Source organism: Melitaea cinxia, chromosome 28 (genome assembly GCF_905220565.1).
Source record: "Melitaea cinxia chromosome 28, ilMelCinx1.1, whole genome shotgun sequence".
In the NCBI taxonomy this organism is placed as follows: Eukaryota; Metazoa; Arthropoda; class Insecta; order Lepidoptera; family Nymphalidae; genus Melitaea; species Melitaea cinxia.
Window position 1 is genome coordinate 2,959,175 of NC_059421.1, and position 20,701 is coordinate 2,979,875.

Consider the following 20,701-nt stretch of genomic DNA (forward strand, 5'->3'; position numbering starts at 1 on the left):
AGAGCAGGAACGTTGATGGTGGCAAGAGCTTTTTTATGGTATCGTTTAGGGAACCGTGGCGGGAAAACCTACCTGAACTCTTGTTACAGGAAAGCCCGTGTAGTCCGAAAGAATCGACCTCTTTTCCGCACGGAGATCTGTGTTCAAAGCACAGTGGAGCTCCCAACCGGAGACCGAGAGCAATTCTAAAACTTTCATTGTCTAAAAGTGTCCCAAAGTTTTTTGACGGCATTGCGTGTAGCCTGGATTGGGTCAAAAGCCAGAACAGCTGCAAAAAAAACTTCGTATCCTTAATAACAGTATGCGTCAAACTAACGTCCGTATATGTGTTACGTATTGCGTAGCCCTTACCTTATATACGGACGTCGTAAACCTGTATACCTACTATTCGAACCACTACATATTCGACGTCCATGACCAAACCGTCACTAAACAAAAAACACAAATTTTCAGTAGGGGCGCTCAGTAACCAAATAAAAAATCATTGAAAAAATGTATTAAATGTAACAGAACCTTTGTTTTTTCAAATTCAAAGACTGTTACCCAGCCTGGCTTCCATGTGCATGCAAAAAAAGTATAGATAATGTATATTAACTTATAGAAATATTTTTATTTTTATGACAAAATAGTGTCACTTTTCCGTTTAATATGTAAATTCAATTCGTAAATTCGTTAAAGCCTCACTTTTTCCTTTTAAGTGTACTTTTATTTTATTTTACTACTTAAGCAGTATATTGCAACCGAGCGTCAAATAAACAGCGACACGTGCGTAGCAACTTCGGCAAACTGTTTTTAAATAATTTGTTTTGACTTAATTGAATATTTCAAAACCTTCAAATACAGTCAGTTTGGCAACGTCGCAATAGGACGTCAAATAATCGGTTGTATCGGAAGAGTTTTAGCAGAGTATACGCTCTGTCGATATACGCGCTAGACTAGCGCTGCACCGTTGGTGCGGAATTTCGCGGAAGTTTTAGTTATACAAATGCAAATGTCTCAACGATTTTTTGGCTTCCGGCGATTTTTGTTGTACAGGTAGCTAGAGCCAAAAGGACTAATGGGACATCGATTAAAAAAGTGGCGTCCGATATGCGGACGTCTAAAGGAGGTGGACGCCAGTTTAGATGCATTTCGGCCCATGTGGGACGCCTAATTATTAGCAGGATGTATATATATATATATATATATATATATATATATATATATATATATATATATATAGGTGTAGGGTGTCTGGGTGTAGTATATATATACTACACCCAGACGCGGGGTGAAAAACAAACCCGGGAAGGTCACTGCAAACTGCGTCAACGAAATATTAAATTTCAAACAATTCATGTCTTGAAACTATGCGTATGCAAAACGAACCCTTTTCTGAATATAGCAACCAAGCATTATAAATGTTTAGAAGCAAAATAAATAGTTTTGGTTAAAACTTATACACTATTCATAACATTTTTCGACACGTGTTTATTTAGTATTTGAATGTATAAAAAAAAAAAAACAATATTACAAACTCCATTATATAAAGCTATATTCTAGAATTACTTTCATAAGTTTTTTTTATTATTATTAAAAAACCACTCTGCGTGATATTTCAAAGAGCATGTGTTATGTCCTTTTGTCAGTTATAAGGGTAGTATTTTTTTAATATACTAAATTTTAGGGCATATTAGGGAATATAAATAAGCCTACCTAACCAATGTCAGGTCATACTGAAGTTTTCACATATTTAAAATCGAAAGAAACATTAATTTTGGTTTACAATTGGCGAAGATAGCACGTAGCATTGCATGTATGACAACACTGATAACCACCTTTTACTTAAATCGGTTAAGAATGTTTTAATTATTGGATACTGTCCTATATTTCGAAATATACCCATAATGTAGCTTTTATCCAACTTCATCAGTCTGTAATCCCGCGCACAAACAGAAAAACGTTATTAAAATTGAACATTTATATTAATTGACCTACAAGCCACTTCGGGTTAAATATAATACTAACTACTAAATATTATTATCGTATAATGGAAGGTATTATTTTATTACACGTACCGATACAGCCGTGGAGTCATATTGACCCCTATTTTTAATGGGGGGTCATAATGACCACGTGATTTAGAAATTCCTCGGCCTAGTTCGTTTTCGGGGTAAATAAATCCCCCAAATTATATTGTGTTAATATAATATTGCAACGATTTTTTAAATATATATAGGAACCAAATATTTTAAATACATAATAGTTGCATTATTTATTTATACTTGTAACTATTTATAATCAAATATAACGTACAGTACGCAAGTCTGAACAATAAAAAAAATTTCATCAAGCAGATGAACAAATCTGTTTTAATTTCTTAATTATCGTAAAAAAAATGTTTTCATACATTTTATGTATGAGAAATTATACTTCTCAATGAATATATTTAAATGAACTTTCACACTTTTGTAAAAACGTAAAATGAATATATAAATATGATTTTAATTAGAAATGTTAGAAAATTCAACAATCCCTTTCTAATTTATATATTTTTTTCCTTTCAGGGACGAGTTCACAGGTTGTGGGTAGAGTTTTTCCTGCAAATAAGTTATAGAATAGACTGTTTCTGCTCAATTGACAAATTACAACTTGTAGATGTTCACATTTCCGAATAGAAATATGTCATGAATATAGTGAAATTTGATGCTAAAGAAAAGTTATACGCTGAAAACTTTTATCTGTTAGATGCCGTCATCTGTCAAATAGCGTTACCCAAAACCGGTAAAACAAGCCCTAAGAGAGAGATTAGTGAACTTATTTTTTAATACGTTAATTGTTTCACTTAATACATATGTAATCATGGAAGATTCGTCGTTGTAAAATACATATAAAAAACACTACATGTTTTAGCTAAGTTGAAGTGAATATACAACGGAATAGCCTCTCAAAATTTTATACAAAATAATTATAAATAAATTAAATGTTATTCACTAATAAACTTCAATAAAAGGTTGTCAGCTCGGCCACGTAACTGGAGTTTTTATATCTTGTCTTTCATCTCACAAGATACGTTCTTCTGTGAGGTCAGCATTACTGTTTCACACGATTTCAGACCCCACTTTTTTGACGCCACGGGCCTTTTAGTTTCTTAAAGAGTAAACTTCAACAAAAATACACAAACAATTTCATTACATAAATGTAATAAAGTATGAGTAACTTGGAACACTCTTTTTGTCCACTGTTCAGTCCAAGTGTTTTTTATTTATTCGTTTATATAATTAGTTATATAATATAATACGGACTCGACTCAGCTAAAACATGTTTATACATATGTTATTCACATATCACGAAAGTTATAGTCTCTGTGACGTTGGTCACCGTCTCAACAGAAGCACGCGTAGAATCTGGACATATCGATCTTCCAATACGTGTCCAGTTGGCTTCTGAGGAAATTATAAACTTTATAATCCCATTTTTTTTTAAAGATTACTCTGATACTACAGACCAAATAGTACAAAATATAATGCAACAGTTATGTTACCATCAGGGCTCCGAGGGGTGCGGTGGTGACGCCCCGCTGCTGTCTTCGGACTGCGCGCCGTCGCCTACGTCCGTGCCCATCTAAACACAAGGATATACAAATATTACGTGTGTATAAATAAACACATATACCTGATGTGTGGATATTCATACTTTCATATACGGATATCCAAGAGAGTAAAAATATCGCTAACCGTATCCGTATAATTAAAATTACAAAACACGCCACTCTATATGACACATTTATTCCAATTATAAAAAATAAAAAATAATAATAATAAAAATGCATCTACAGCGACAGGGTGGGTCCGGGTGAGGTAGTGTACCTTGAGCACGTCGTGCAGGCTGCTCATGCTGCCCAGGCTGAGCGGCGTGAGGCAGCGCTCCAGGTAGATGGGTGGAAGTGGTGGTGTGGTGAGGGTGGGTCCGGGCGGAGGTAGTGTACCTTGAGCACGTCGTGCAGGCTACTCATGCTGCCCAGGCTGAGCGGCGTGAGGCAGCGCTCCAGGTAGATGGGTGGAAGTGGTGGTGTGGTGAGGGTGGGTCCGGGCGGAGGTAGTGTACCTTGAGCACGTCGTGCAGGCTACTCATGCTGCCCAGGCTGAGCGGCGTGAGGCAGCGCTCCAGGTAGATGGGTGGAAGTGGTGGTGTGGTGAGGGTGGGTCCGGGCGGAGGTAGTGTACCTTGAGCACGTCGTGCAGGCTACTCATGCTGCCCAGGCTGAGCGGCGTGAGGCAGCGCTCCAGGTAGATGGGTGGAAGTGGTGGTGTGGTGAGGGTGGGTCCGGGCGGAGGTAGTGTACCTTGAGCACGTCGTGCAGGCTACTCATGCTGCCCAGGCTGAGCGGCGTGAGGCAGCGCTCCAGGTAGATGGGTGGAAGTGGTGGTGTGGTGAGGGTGGGTCCGGGCGGAGGTAGTGTACCTTGAGCACGTCGTGCAGGCTACTCATGCTGCCCAGGCTGAGCGGCGTGAGGCAGCGCTCCAGGTAGATGGGTGGAAGTGGTGGTGTGGTGAGGGTGGGTCCGGGCGGAGGTAGTGTACCTTGAGCACGTCGTGCAGGCTACTCATGCTGCCCAGGCTGAGCGGCGTGAGGCAGCGCTCCAGGTAGATGGGTGGAAGTGGTGGTGTGGTGAGGGTGGGTCCGGGCGGAGGTAGTGTACCTTGAGCACGTCGTGCAGGCTACTCATGCTGCCCAGGCTGAGCGGCGTGAGGCAGCGCTCCAGGTAGATGGGTGGAAGTGGTGGTGTGGTGAGGGTGGGTCCGGGCGGAGGTAGTGTACCTTGAGCACGTCGTGCAGGCTACTCATGCTGCCCAGGCTGAGCGGCGTGAGGCAGCGCTCCAGGTAGATGGGTGGAAGTGGTGGTGTGGTGAGGGTGGGTCCGGGCGGAGGTAGTGTACCTTGAGCGCGTCGTGCAGGCTACTCATGCTGCCCAGGCTGAGCGGCGTGAGGCAGCGCTCCATGTAGATGGGTGGAAGTGGTGGTGTGGTGAGGGTGGGTCCGGGCGGAGGTAGTGTACCTTGAGCACGTCGTGCAGGCTACTCATGCTGCCCAGGCTGAGCGGCGTGAGGCAGCGCTCCAGGTAGATGGGTGGAAGTGGTGGTGTGGTGAGGGTGGGTCCGGGCGGAGGTAGTGTACCTTGAGCACGTCGTGCAGGCTACTCATGCTGCCCAGGCTGAGCGGCGTGAGGCAGCGCTCCAGGTAGATGGGTGGAAGTGGTGGTGTGGTGAGGGTGGGTCCGGGCGGAGGTAGTGTACCTTGAGCACGTCGTGCAGGCTACTCATGCTGCCCAGGCTGAGCGGCGTGAGGCAGCGCTCCAGGTAGATGGGTGGAAGTGGTGGTGTGGTGAGGGTGGGTCCGGGCGGAGGTAGTGTACCTTGAGCACGTCGTGCAGGCTACTCATGCTGCCCAGGCTGAGCGGCGTGAGGCAGCGCTCCAGGTAGATGGGTGGAAGTGGTGGTGTGGTGAGGGTGGGTCCGGGCGGAGGTAGTGTACCTTGAGCACGTCGTGCAGGCTACTCATGCTGCCCAGGCTGAGCGGCGTGAGGCAGCGCTCCAGGTAGATGGGTGGAAGTGGTGGTGTGGTGAGGGTGGGTCCGGGCGGAGGTAGTGTACCTTGAGCACGTCGTGCAGGCTACTCATGCTGCCCAGGCTGAGCGGCGTGAGGCAGCGCTCCAGGTAGATGGGTGGAAGTGGTGGTGTGGTGAGGGTGGGTCCGGGCGGAGGTAGTGTACCTTGAGCACGTCGTGCAGGCCACTCATGCTGCCCAGGCTGAGCGGCGTGAGGCAGCGCTCCAGGTAGATGGGTGGATGTGGTGGTGTGGTGAGGGTGGGTCCGGGCGGAGGTAGTGTACCTTGAGCACGTCGTGCAGGCTACTCATGCTGCCCAGGCTGAGCGGCGTGAGGCAGCGCTCCAGGTAGATGGGTGGAAGTGGTGGTGTGGTGAGGGTGGGTCCGGGCGGAGGTAGTGTACCTTGAGCACGTCGTGCAGGCTACTCATGCTGCCCAGGCTGAGCGGCGTGAGGCAGCGCTCCAGGTAGATGGGTGGAAGTGGTGGTGTGGTGAGGGTGGGTCCGGGCGGAGGTAGTGTACCTTGAGCACGTCGTGCAGGCTACTCATGCTGCCCAGGCTGAGCGGCGTGAGGCAGCGCTCCAGGTAGATGGGTGGAAGTGGTGGTGTGGTGAGGGTGGGTCCGGGCGGAGGTAGTGTACCTTGAGCACGTCGTGCAGGCTACTCATGCTGCCCAGGCTGAGCGGCGTGAGGCAGCGCTCCAGGTAGATGGGTGGAAGTGGTGGTGTGGTGAGGGTGGGTCCGGGCGGAGGTAGTGTACCTTGAGCACGTCGTGCAGGCTACTCATGCTGCCCAGGCTGAGCGGCGTGAGGCAGCGCTCCAGGTAGATGGGTGGAAGTGGTGGTGTGGTGAGGGTGGGTCCGGGCGGAGGTAGTGTACCTTGAGCACGTCGTGCAGGCTACTCATGCTGCCCAGGCTGAGCGGCGTGAGGCAGCGCTCCAGGTAGATGGGTGGAAGTGGTGGTGTGGTGAGGGTGGGTCCGGGCGGAGGTAGTGTACCTTGAGCACGTCGTGCAGGCTACTCATGCTGCCCAGGCTGAGCGGCGTGAGGCAGCGCTCCAGGTAGATGGGTGGAAGTGGTGGTGTGGTGAGGGTGGGTCCGGGCGGAGGTAGTGTACCTTGAGCACGTCGTGCAGGCTACTCATGCTGCCCAGGCTGAGCGGCGTGAGGCAGCGCTCCAGGTAGATGGGTGGAAGTGGTGGTGTGGTGAGGGTGGGTCCGGGCGGAGGTAGTGTACCTTGAGCGCGTCGTGCAGGCTACTCATGCTGCCCAGGCTGAGCGGCGTGAGGCAGCGCTCCAGGTAGATGGGTGGAAGTGGTGGTGTGGTGAGGGTGGGTCCGGGCGGAGGTAGTGTACCTTGAGCACGTCGTGCAGGCTACTCATGCTGCCCAGGCTGAGCGGCGTGAGGCAGCGCTCCAGGTAGATGGGTGGAAGTGGTGGTGTGGTGAGGGTGGGTCCGGGCGGAGGTAGTGTACCTTGAGCACGTCGTGCAGGCTACTCATGCTGCCCAGGCTGAGCGGCGTGAGGCAGCGCTCCAGGTAGATGGGTGGAAGTGGTGGTGTGGTGAGGGTGGGTCCGGGCGGAGGTAGTGTACCTTGAGCACGTCGTGCAGGCTACTCATGCTGCCCAGGCTGAGCGGCGTGAGGCAGCGCTCCAGGTAGATGGGTGGAAGTGGTGGTGTGGTGAGGGTGGGTCCGGGCGGAGGTAGTGTACCTTGAGCACGTCGTGCAGGCTACTCATGCTGCCCAGGCTGAGCGGCGTGAGGCAGCGCTCCAGGTAGATGGGTGGAAGTGGTGGTGTGGTGAGGGTGGGTCCGGGCGGAGGTAGTGTACCTTGAGCACGACGTGCAGGCTACTCATGCTGCCCAGGCTGAGCGGCGTGAGGCAGCGCTCCAGGTAGATGGGTGGAAGTGGTGGTGTGGTGAGGGTGGGTCCGGGCGGAGGTAGTGTACCTTGAGCACGTCGTGCAGGCCACTCATGCTGCCCAGGCTGAGCGGCGTGAGGCAGCGCTCCAGGTAGATGGGTGGAAGTGGTGGTGTGGTGAGGGTGGGTCCGGGCGGAGGTAGTGTACCTTGAGCACGTCGTGCAGGCTACTCATGCTGCCCAGGCTGAGCGGCGTGAGGCAGCGCTCCAGGTAGATGGGTGGAAGTGGTGGTGTGGTGAGGGTGGGTCCGGGCGGAGGTAGTGTACCTTGAGCACGTCGTGCAGGCTACTCATGCTGCCCAGGCTGAGCGGCGTGAGGCAGCGCTCCAGGTAGATGGGTGGAAGTGGTGGTGTGGTGAGGGTGGGTCCGGGCGGAGGTAGTGTACCTTGAGCACGTCGTGCAGGCTACTCATGCTGCCCAGGCTGAGCGGCGTGAGGCAGCGCTCCAGGTAGATGGGTGGAAGTGGTGGTGTGGTGAGGGTGGGTCCGGGCGGAGGTAGTGTACCTTGAGCACGTCGTGCAGGCTACTCATGCTGCCCAGGCTGAGCGGCGTGAGGCAGCGCTCCAGGTAGATGGGTGGAAGTGGTGGTGTGGTGAGGGTGGGTCCGGGCGGAGGTAGTGTACCTTGAGCACGTCGTGCAGGCTACTCATGCTGCCCAGGCTGAGCGGCGTGAGGCAGCGCTCCAGGTAGATGGGTGGAAGTGGTGGTGTGGTGAGGGTGGGTCCGGGCGGAGGTAGTGTACCTTGAGCACGTCGTGCAGGCTACTCATGCTGCCCAGGCTGAGCGGCGTGAGGCAGCGCTCCAGGTAGATGGGTGGAAGTGGTGGTGTGGTGAGGGTGGGTCCGGGCGGAGGTAGTGTACCTTGAGCACGTCGTGCAGGCTACTCATGCTGCCCAGGCTGAGCGGCGTGAGGCAGCGCTCCAGGTAGATGGGTGGAAGTGGTGGTGTGGTGAGGGTGGGTCCGGGCGGAGGTAGTGTACCTTGAGCACGTCGTGCAGGCTACTCATGCTGCCCAGGCTGAGCGGCGTGAGGCAGCGCTCCAGGTAGATGGGTGGAAGTGGTGGTGTGGTGAGGGTGGGTCCGGGCGGAGGTAGTGTACCTTGAGCACGTCGTGCAGGCTACTCATGCTGCCCAGGCTGAGCGGCGTGAGGCAGCGCTCCAGGTAGATGGGTGGAAGTGGTGGTGTGGTGAGGGTGGGTCCGGGCGGAGGTAGTGTACCTTGAGCACGTCGTGCAGGCTACTCATGCTGCCCAGGCTGAGCGGCGTGAGGCAGCGCTCCAGGTAGATGGGTGGAAGTGGTGGTGTGGTGAGGGTGGGTCCGGGCGGAGGTAGTGTACCTTGAGCACGTCGTGCAGGCTACTCATGCTGCCCAGGCTGAGCGGCGTGAGGCAGCGCTCCAGGTAGATGGGTGGAAGTGGTGGTGTGGTGAGGGTGGGTCCGGGCGGAGGTAGTGTACCTTGAGCACGTCGTGCAGGCTACTCATGCTGCCCAGGCTGAGCGGCGTGAGGCAGCGCTCCAGGTAGATGGGTGGAAGTGGTGGTGTGGTGAGGGTGGGTCCGGGCGGAGGTAGTGTACCTTGAGCACGTCGTGCAGGCTACTCATGCTGCCCAGGCTGAGCGGCGTGAGGCAGCGCTCCAGGTAGATGGGTGGAAGTGGTGGTGTGGTGAGGGTGGGTCCGGGCGGAGGTAGTGTACCTTGAGCACGTCGTGCAGGCTACTCATGCTGCCCAGGCTGAGCGGCGTGAGGCAGCGCTCCAGGTAGATGGGTGGAAGTGGTGGTGTGGTGAGGGTGGGTCCGGGCGGAGGTAGTGTACCTTGAGCACGTCGTGCAGGCTACTCATGCTGCCCAGGCTGAGCGGCGTGAGGCAGCGCTCCAGGTAGATGGGTGGAAGTGGTGGTGTGGTGAGGGTGGGTCCGGGCGGAGGTAGTGTACCTTGAGCACGTCGTGCAGGCTACTCATGCTGCCCAGGCTGAGCGGCGTGAGGCAGCGCTCCAGCGCCGAGCCGCTGCCGCACGAGCCGCCGCCCAGCGACCTGCGGCCGGAGTTAGGTTCTGAGTGAGTGTTATTGTGGGATTGCATTGTGGAAGCATTATAATTATGTACATGGAAAATCACAAAAAACGCACAAATGTCGATTTTGACGCGTCACGTCACTCCAGTACCAAAAAGATACAAAAAAACCCATTTCCGCTCAGATTATTTAGCGTTCTAAATCCGTGGCAGCTGATATTAACATTTATCACCACGGATTATAGTCGTCACAAAATAAGAAGACCGTTTTGACATATGACAAACCCTAGAACCTAGGACGTAACTTGGTACGACTCGTAAGAAACAATAAAATAATTAATAATAGCATGTTTTTAAAAAATTCGTACACTTCTTGACGCATTAAATAATAAGATGGAATATACAGATCAATCTGCATAAAGTGCACATATCAAAATCAGGGAAACTACACCCTATTTCATCAATGAAAAAATTATCAAAAAAAGAAATTTAAAAATTATATTTGATTTTTTATGAATATTTTAAAATTTTTAATTGCCGCTGCTGGCTCTATTTAAATAAATCGTTATAACTTTTAAACTAAATGTCCTGTCACGATGGAGTAAATTTTATAATGCTTGCTAATAATATCTTAGAAAATTAATGCTATAAATTTAGAATAAAAAAAAATTTGATGAAATTCTGTTTTTTTTTTCATCATTTTTACAATAATGTTAAAATTTCTTAAAACATCGTCCCGATAACCCTACTTTTTTTTACTTTTAAGTTATTCTACATGGTATTAGCTTTCTAAAAGTAAAAATTGCACACTCATTACTAAGATACAACATTTTAAATCAGCGTTTAAAAAAAGCAATTAACACAGTTAAACACCGAAGTAGGAATAAAACAAAAGTATGTATCTACATAAATCATTTATTATTCTTAGGAAATTAAAATCAAATACTCATTATGCTTATTATTTTGACCTAATGCATCAAATGTTTGAAATGACCACCCCGTTGTTGCAAACACACTGTAGCGCGAAGCACAATTTGCTGCGATGCCCTACGAATCATTTCGGGATCATTTCTGATATTCGACAAAGACAAATTGACCTTTTGTACCATTGTATTACTTTAAATTACCTAAAATATTAGTTAAAGAGCCATTTCACAAAAATCGGTAACAATCCGCGAAATTGTACTATTTTGACGTCGTTAATCTCAGTGTTGGATGCAATAATGTAATTTATATTCTTGAAATATAATAGAGCAACCTTTGTCGTAGTCCATAGTCAGATCAGAATTTTGATTTATATTATGTGTATAAAATTATTAACCTTTTCATCAGCCTTCTCCCTGGGTAAACGGTCGCAATGTATACTTTGAAGTCCTACTTTTCAATAACCTCTACGTTGAAACCATTTTAAAAAAATACGTAATATGTGGAATATAATTTTGTTGCGCACTATCGCAGATTTTTATTCAATTTGTATCTCTATTAAACGATAAAAAAAATTTAAAGTTACGAATATTTTCCAAATAAGTACAATTTTAAAAGCGATATTTTTCTTAGAAAACTAAGAAATTTTAACGAACTATCTTCATCAAAGTAAACTTACATCATTAAGGAATACAAAAAAAAATAATTAAAAGATGTAATCATTTTTAATCCATTTTATATTAAATAATAAAAAGGTAGTATATATTACCACGCATCAAGCTCAGTAAATCAGTCGAGCGCTAGCGCTCTTAGAGGTAAGGTCCACGCCAAATTCTGCGCAGCCGTCTCTTTCGCTCACACGCGCCAAGCGCCCGTTGTTATAGCGGATAAACCACATTTGATACTTTCATAATAAAATATAAATAATATAAACATATTACGAAAATGACTGTAAAATAATATAATGATAATTTCTGTAAACAAATGTATAATTTAATTTTCTTTTCTCACATTATCAATACAAACAGGCATTTCAATCTGTTTGTCTCGTTATTTGTTAATTAATATGTTTGTCGGTGTCGATGTCATAAAATACTATTTTATTCATATCGTAAATATTAGATTCATTCGTAAACTGAAAAAACTAAATCAATTTAAAAAAATTTTTTTCATAAAATTGATTTTTTATTTTTATTTTAAATTTATTGACTGTTGTTATATAGCATACTTGAAATTTTTAACAAATTAATTATGTAAAGAACATTTTATACCATAGTTATAATTTTTATTATACATCAGAAAATGATCAAGATGGTCTTTTGGTTGTCACACTATAATTACTAGCACAAAGATCGCGCGGCTCGTACGACTCGCGCGATGCGACCAAATTTACCTAAACTTGCAGAGCGTAAAATTGTGAAATGGCTCTTAAGTTAAATTTCTGATAAAATTTCTAATCAAATGCACTTTACTTAATCAAATCTATCAAATACTCATATAAAATTGAATCGATTTATTGTGAATATAGAATACCGAGTCTTATGGTTACTTTACTATTTACATCTCGATGACAAATGTAAAATCGGGTCTATTATTTTGTGACGACTATAGTATAATATTTTGATTGTTTACGTATATGCATGTGTACCTTTCCATACGATGCGGCGGCGAAGGCGGAGCTTCTAATGGCGCATCCCGCGATCGAGTTCGCCACGACCCTGCCAGAGATAATTGTATTAAAACTTTGTTTTAATAAAATAATCATCAGAATATTTATTATACAAACAACTAAAATTATAATGTTAATGCGCATACCATTGTAGGAACCAGTAGGATGTGATATCGTGAGTGGTGACGTTCGCTTACTGCTATCCCTACTGCCAAACATCTGTAAAGCAAATTATATTTTTAATAACCACAACCATGCATGGATATTTCTTGTACTTTTAGAAACCAATTACTTGAATTATACTTTTTGTTAAAATAAATTCTAATACATTTGATTTCTTTTTGGCAGTGAAAACACACAGACCCCAAGCCCAGCCCCAACGCACAGACAAGTGTGTCTGTGCGTTGGGCCAGTGCCATGTGCGACGTGCACCGTGGATTAGGGAAAACTGGGTACCCGAAGTGAACTATATATTCAGTTTATCTTATATTGTTATAAACCATTTTGTAATCTATACGTGTTCTTGTTACTACGACTAATGTGTAGCATAAGTTTTCTTTTTAATACTTCCTTATTCTGTGACTATCAGTGGGGAACTATTGATAGCTTTTTATGTCTATATAATTTTGTAAATTGTATTTTTCAGCTGTTGTTCGTCCCAAAATAAATAAATAAATAAAATTTACTCGACTGCCCCGCCCCCGCCGCTCGCGCCCAAGCCCCCCACTAGCCCGAGCTCCAGCTCTCTACTCAATTTCCACGTCTATAGCTAATAATAATAAATAAGCTAAATGTAAACAAGCACACGGAATCTCGGCTGTGAACGCGTCGTGTGTCACGCGTGTTCAAATCAGGCGGCCCTGTGGGTGACAAGTGTGGCGTGCCGCGAGCCACGCGTCGGTACCTGGTGGTGGTCGTGGTGGTCGCGGTGGTCGCGGTGGTCGCGGTGGTCGCGGTGGTCGCGGTCGGCGGTCTCCAGCGTGGTGGGCAGGTCCAGCAGACGCTGCGAGCGGATGCCGTCGCCCGGGCCCATGTGCGACACGTGGGCGAAGTTCGACGGCGCGGAGATAAGGCGGGATCGACGTTCTGACCTGGAATAATACAATCATCATATAATACTTGCATTATATAAAATTTCCATACAAATAGACCAAATAAATACTTAAAATAAAGGACGAACGAAGAAGCAATTTACAAAACTAGTTTAGTCTACTTTTCCACAATTCCTACTAAGACAACACTTGAAACTAAACACTCAATAAGCGGCACTTTTTTTTAATCTTATAATTATTTTTAAAAAATTACATTAAATATTGTTTGAAAAGAATTAAATCATTTTCAACCTTTAGTAAGTCAAGCATTCAAAACATTAGGTACATCAAAAAAATTTAATTTGAAGATTTAAAATTTTGAAAGAAAAAAAGTTGAAAAAGACCACTTTTGAAAATTATCTCCTGAAATGCAAAAAAAATAACTATGTACTTACAATCTGTTGTGGGCCTCTATCGCTTGGTGTGACTGTTCCCGAACTGAAAACCGACGCTTGTTCGGTCCGTACGACGTCAGCTCCAAATTCAGAGGACCGGCTGCGGACACAAAAAGACAATATTTAAAATCATGACAATTACTATTCTGGTGTGAGGTCCGTTTTGTTGTAGTTGTGCGTTATTCACATAAGAACCGGCGGCCGCGGATTCGATTCCCTCTCGCATAAATATTTATATATCTATTTTTCGTTAGGGTATCTGTCTTTGTAAGTCCTTTTTTTAATATAATTAGGTCGGCAAACAAGCTTACGGCTCACCTGATGGTAAGCGATTACCGTAGCTTATAGACGCTTACACCACCAGAAGCATCGCAAGAGCGTTGCCGACTTCATCCCCAGTTCCCCCAGGAACTCTGGTCACCTTATTCACCAACGGGAACACAAAACTGCTTAAAAATAGTGTTATTTAGCTGTGATGTCCTGTAAGGTCGAAGGTACTACCCCAGGCGGGCTGCTCCATATTGAGCAGCAAGTTTTCTGCTGTGCCCTACCTCAGTTAAACCGTGCTTCCTACCGTGCAGAGAGCACGTAAAACTATCAGTCCCAATTGTTATCACAGACACCTAATAGAGATTAGTACTCGTGTTAGTGAACATATTGACCAGCCCGCCGTGGCATCAAATCTAATCCTATTTGAAGATAGAGGAGTTAGCCCAACAATCAGATGTTACAAGAGATTGGTCATTACCCGCCTTACTTGCTATATACTTATGCTATTGAGTATAATTGAGAATAGTATAGACGCCTCACACTCAACGGCACCCACTAGTTTCCCTTGTGTCGGTCGGGCAATAAGCTCAATAAGTCAATACGCTAGCAGCCACCAACGCAACAGCCACAAGCCACCGCTAGCGCGTCGTCAATGAGATAGCAAGTAGTGGGCGCACTCACGGCCCAGCAGTGGGCGCAGGTACACGAGGTAGGGCGCGGAGTCCGCGGAGAAGGGGAAGGAGCCCGCGCCCGCGCCGCCCACCAGCACCACCCAGCCCGCTTCGTCCAGTGGACGCGCGTTCGCTGACGAAACATATACGATTGGAGAAATAAGCGACATTATATTATTCCACTAGATGACCTGTGCTGTTTAAAAATATAATTATGTTACATAATAAACGTCTGGGTCGTCTGCAAGAAATGGCTAATTAGCCATAAGTCCGCCCGTTGTACTTCACTGTTTGTAACTATCTTTATACTTTGTTTGTAATATATTTGTGGTGTACAATGAAGTATAAAATAAAAATAAGTAAATAAAATAAATAAAAAATGCTTCACACTCAACGCCCCCCCGAAGGATTTTCTCCTGTGTCGGGGGTCCGGAAACACACACAATACATGAGCACAAACGCCCAGACCACGGCAAACGATATGGGCAATACAAATGTCTGTCGTGAGCGGGGATCGAACCCGCAACCGCCAGAGCAACAGCCAGTACTGTGAGCGCTGCGCCAAAGCGTCGTCGTCAGTAATTATTTCTTCTGTTTGATTTTTATGAGTTATAACGTCGTACATAAACAGGCTTACTAGATCTATTCTTTATACAAATAAATAAAATTAGAGTGTCTGTTTGTAATATTAAAATAAGCGATTATTACTAAATACATATGGATGTATACACGGTACATGTACCAAAATTACATTTTTTAGAATTTTTGTCTGTCTGTCTATTTATTTGTTCCAGCTAATCTCTGAAACAGCTAGACCGATTTTGACTGGACTTTTACTGTCAGATAGCTGAAAATTTAAAAAAATTATTTATTTTATAGCTCTGCGAACTGAACTATAACTTTTTGTTAAATTCCACGCGGACGAAGTCGCTGGCACAACTAGTTTTTTAATAAAATCGGAGCAATATATTCTGAGCTTAGATAATTCGACAGCGTTGAATATAGATATTAAGAATACCAAAAGGCAAAAAAAGGGCACATTCTTAATTTCACAGATATTATTATATTAAATACAAATATTTTGTAATTTTTATGCTTACGTAGGTTGATGGTCTGCACCCACTCTCCAGAGTCGATCTCGTAAATGTCGATGTGTGATGTTGTGAATATTAACAGATGGGTGTCGTTGATTGCTGCGAAAATTTAATACATTTATTTTGGCGGACCTTAGTATGGGGATTGAATTAGTATTCTAATCACAAATTTAAAGTCTTTGTGACTGTAGCAAATAGTAGTCATAGTGTAGACACATTGTAGTGGTAGTACACTGAGGGTATAGAGGCAGTGTAAATGCAGTAGTAATGCAGTGGTATTGTCATAAAATAAAATCAAATTAGCTTTAGTCAAATAGACTTCAAAAGCAGTTTCCAGTCGTCATTTTACAAATGAAAATTTTTAAGTTATTATTATTTTTAAAAGTGAAACTACCACCGATTTGGAATGTAAATTCAGCAATGAAAAATTGGCAAAAAACTCTGTAGTAACTTTTTTATGATTATAAAATAATATACAAACTGTGTTTTCGTATGAAATTAGTAATATCTAGCATGAAATATTAACGCTTCAGCCTGTAATATCCCACTACTGAGCATAGGCCTCTTTCTCCATGTAGGAGAAGGATCAAAGCTTAATCCACAACGCTGCTCCAATGCGGGTTGGCGGATATATTCCCTACTATGAGTAACGATCGCTATCAGGTGTATATGATAACAACCGGGACCGAGGGCTTAACGTGCTCTCCGAAGCACGGTGGGGAGACCCCACAAGCACTGCACAAACACCCAGACCACGGCAAACACCTGTACGGCCAATACAAATGTTTGTTATGTGCGGGGATCGAACCCTTAACCGCCAGCCCAACAGGTACAACCCATGGTTGTAACTGTTGAGCCATCGTGGCGTGAAATATAGCGTAACTAAATCTACAAATTTTTATCATCTATCCTACACCTAATAATAAGCTCCAGGCTCCGCGATCCACGTACAGCGCCAGCGCGCCGAACACGAGCAGCCAGTCGCCGGTAGTGTAGTGTGTCGTACGGCGGCAGTGGCGGTAGCGGTAGCGGCGTGGGGCTCACCGTGGTAGACGGGGTGCGCCGTGTACATGAGCTCGGTGTCGCGCGCGCGCAGCCCCGCGCGGTCCACGTACAGCGCCAGCGCGCCGAACACGAGCAGCCAGTCGCCGGTAGTGTAGTGTGTCGTACGGCGGCAGTGGCGGTAGCGGTAGCGGCGTGGGGCTCACCGTGGTAGACGGGGTGCGCCGTGTACATGAGCTCGGTGTCGCGCGCGCGCAGCCCCGCGCGGTCCACGTACAGCGCCAGCGCGCCGAACACGAGCAGCCAGTCGCCGGTAGTGTAGTGTGTCGTACGGCGGCAGTGGCGGTAGCGGTAGCGGCGTGGGGCTCACCGTGGTAGACGGGGTGCGCCGTGTACATGAGCTCGGTGTCGCGCGCGCGCAGCCCCGCGCGGTCCACGTACAGCGCCAGCGCGCCGAACACGAGCAGCCAGTCGCCGCCGGCCGGCCGCGCCGTCAGCGGCCGCGCGCCCGAGTGCGCCAGGAACACGCCCACCTGGTTCTCGGGGTGCACGAGCGCTGGAACACACGGCACCGTTACACACATGGCCGGAAGCGACGGCGTCAGTAAGCGACAGGCGGGGCTCACAGACGGGCGGCTGCGCGAGCGGCTGCTCGAGGCGCAGCGCGTGCGCCACGAAGGCGCCGCGGTGGCCCAGCAGCAGGCGGCCGCGCAGCAGCTGCACGCTCAGCACGGGCGCGGCGGGCCGCAGCTCCGCCACGCGCTGCCGCCGCGCCGCCGTGCGCGTGATCTCGTACACCAGCACCGCCCACGAGCTCTGCACCACGGGAGCGAGAGATCAATACGTTTTTTTTTTTTTTTTTTTTAACTGAAATTTCTTTAGAATCCTTGTAAGTTGAAATATCGATGAAACGAAAATGTATCACGATAAAGAAAGAAACACAAATAAGGAATAGGATAGGAGAATATGAGATATAATATATTACTGGTCAAAACCTTACACGCTTTTTTACTATATGCGACTAAGGCGTCAACCGAGCATAGTGCCAACGTGATGGTAAACGGTTACCTTAGGACCCTTAAGTTTTAGATGCCCGCGACACCAGATTCATGCCAAACGCTTTGAGTCGATCCTCCCTAGGAGCTCTGGCTACCTTGGTCACCACAAAAACATAGCGCTACTTGTGAGTAGATTTATTATTTAGCAAATGTAACAGTGTTCTTTAGCTTAAGGTTCAATTTCGTATAGCAGAACGGTTTGTATATTTTGACGAATAAAACACGTGTTCACTCCTTGATAATTTATTTGAGACTGATTTTAAACATTTATGTCAAATAGTGTTGGACATACCGCCCACCAAAAACAATTGTTTTTAAATAAAGTCTAACTACATTTACATCCTTTAGCTGAAACTAGCTTTATCTTGAATAAAAATTACAATTGTATTATTACAAACATTATACACAATTCATTTGTAATCTGTCCATAAAACATAATTTTGTAAATATTTTTGTTTTCACATAAATGACTTCAATACATTTAAGTCTCAGAACTATGAACTTGAAAAACACATAATAATACAAAGTTAATTCTAAATACTTCAATCAATTACTTTAATTCATATTTTGTTAAAGTTTACACTTAATCACAGCACTTTTTATGACACAGTCACATACACATTCATATACACTTATTTGTAGATACATATAGTTTACTCGTATAATTAACCGCCCACCATGACTTAATTGTAACCTTTGTCTTTGGGTAATAATATTAACTTCGATAATGGTCTCTTAAGTTCATGGTTGCCCGGTGTCTGCACTGTTAATACTCTCACTAAATCATCTGCTCCAGGGTGTAAATGTTTGACCTTGGCCAATAACCATTTGGTTGGAGGTGTGTTTTCATCTTTAACTATGACAAGATCACCAACCGCAGGCGATGGAACCTTAGTTTGCCATTTATATCTTTGTTGTAGTGTATTTAAATATTCAGTTTTCCATCGCTGCCAAAAATCCTTTGTCATTTTTTGTATTAGATGCCACCTACTCATCAAACTAATATTCCTTTCTTCGTAATTTGTATCAGGAACACTTATTAACGGCTCGCCGACCAAGAAATGTCCCGGTGTCAAAATTGTATCTGTGCTTCTGTCTATCTGACAGAGTGGACGCGAATTAAGGCAAGCTTCGACTTGAGCTAGAAGTGTGGCCATTTCTTCATAAGTCAGTTTGGTATCCCTATTGATTCTCGTAAGGTGTCTTTTAGCCGATTGAATACCAGCCTCCCATAAGCCTCCATACGAAGGCATTCTTGGTGGTATGAAGTGCCATGTTGTGCCATCATTCGCTAATAACTCTGCCACTTCCTTTGTCACGTTATTCATAGTCTTTGTAAATAATTCCTTTAACTCTTTGGCAGCACCAACAAAGTTCGTCCCATTATCGCTCATTAAATGTGCGCAACGCCCTCTGCGAGCCACAAATCTTCGAAATGCTGCTATAAAGGCCTGTGAAGTCAAATCTGTAACTGCCTCAAGGTGAATGGCACGAGTAGACATACACACAAATAGGCAAATATAACCCTTGGTAGCATGGTGTCCACGACCTTTCGATGTTCTTAGCATTACAGGGCCGGCGTAATCAACTCCGCTATTGAAAAAGGGTCTGTATGCATTGACCCTGGTGAGTGGTAACTGACCCATTAACTGATGCTTCACCTTGGCCTTATCGATAATACAAACTTTGCAGTTGCGTATACAGTTTCTTACCGCTGATTTTAATCCGATAATCCAGTATTTTGTTCTCAGAAAAGCCATCATTTGCTGAATCCCGCCGTGCAGTGTTCGAATATGTGCTTCCATAATTAAAAGTTTTGTTATGTGTTGATTAGCTGGAATTATTATAGGATGTTTAAACGTTTCAGGCATCGAAGCATTTTGCAATCGACCTCCCACTCTTATCAAACTCTTTTTATCTAAAAAGGGTGACAGTGTGATTAAGGAACTTCTAGATTTAACTATTCCTTTCCTTTTGAGGTCATCAATTTCTTCTTCATAAATTAAATTTTGGTAATATCTTATGCTATCTTCTAATACCCTTTCCAATTCATTTACTGTCAAATAACTTTGTCTTTCTTCTATCTTACCTTTCCTTAAAAATCTTCTACAATAAGCTAATACTCTTTTCATCCTAGACAAACTCGAAAATCGTTCCCAGATGGGTTTTTCATCATCTTCTATCTTTGTATGTAAACATCCCTTCATTTCTAGTTCCGTCTGTGGAATGTCATCTCTCCTTTCCATGAATTTTTTATTTTTCTTAAGCCATTCCGGTCCAGACCACCAAATGTTGTAATTCTCAAGTTCGTATGCTCTTAGACCTCTAGTTGCAATATCAGCTGGATTATCAGTAGACTTAATGTGTCTCCAACGATCATTGTCTAACACTCTTAATATATCTGATACTCTGTTAGCAACAAAGGTTCGCCAACGACTAGGTTGAGCTTGTAACCACGATAGTACCACCATAGAATCCGTCCAGGCAAATGTGTTATCTTTATTTATTTTTAGTAGCTCTGCAAGATCATACATGAGTTCAGCCAATAAAGCCGCGGCACACAATTCTAGTCTAGGTACTGACAGCTGCTTTAGCGGCGCAACCTTAGTACGAGACGCGAGAATCATTGTATGTACTTCATCACCGTCCACAATTTTAAGGTAAGTGACAGCAGCATATGCTTGAGTAGATGCATCTGCAAAACCATGCAATTCTACAGTATTAAAATTATTTTTAGTTGTTTTTAACCATCGTGGTATCTGTATGTTTTGCAAATGTGTCAGCTCTTCTCTATATCTTATCCACTCTTCACACATATGTGACGGTAGCTCGTCATCCCATCCCAAGTTACAGAGCCACAATTTTTGAATCCAAATTTTAGCAGTTATGACAACTGGCGATAACCATCCAAACGGATCAAATAATCTGGCGACATCTGATAGAATGGATCTCTTCGTCACAGGATGTATCATCTCAGGTAAGTTCACAGTAATTTTAAATATATCTTC

At 45.3% G+C, this 20,701-nt stretch overlaps 1 protein-coding gene across 1 annotated transcript in view; it reads right to left on the bottom strand.

Moving 5' to 3' along the window:
• Positions 1-2,333: 2,333 nt before the first annotated feature.
• LOC123667412 (serine/threonine-protein kinase Genghis Khan) overlaps positions 2,334-20,701 on the bottom strand; it is an 88,327-nt gene continuing 69,959 nt past the window's right edge. The window contains exons 38-48 of the mRNA XM_045601316.1: positions 17,262-17,451; positions 17,006-17,191; positions 15,640-15,732; positions 14,550-14,672; positions 13,599-13,698; positions 13,072-13,203; positions 12,259-12,335; positions 12,092-12,161; positions 9,442-9,541; positions 3,524-3,603; positions 2,334-3,425 (exon numbers count right to left, since the gene is read on the bottom strand). Of these exons, the coding sequence (XP_045457272.1) occupies positions 3,526-3,603; positions 9,442-9,541; positions 12,092-12,161; positions 12,259-12,335; positions 13,072-13,203; positions 13,599-13,698; positions 14,550-14,672; positions 15,640-15,732; positions 17,006-17,191; positions 17,262-17,451 (1,149 nt within the window). The 3' untranslated portion in view covers positions 2,334-3,425; positions 3,524-3,525. The remainder of the gene's footprint in view (positions 3,426-3,523; positions 3,604-9,441; positions 9,542-12,091; positions 12,162-12,258; positions 12,336-13,071; positions 13,204-13,598; positions 13,699-14,549; positions 14,673-15,639; positions 15,733-17,005; positions 17,192-17,261; positions 17,452-20,701) is intronic.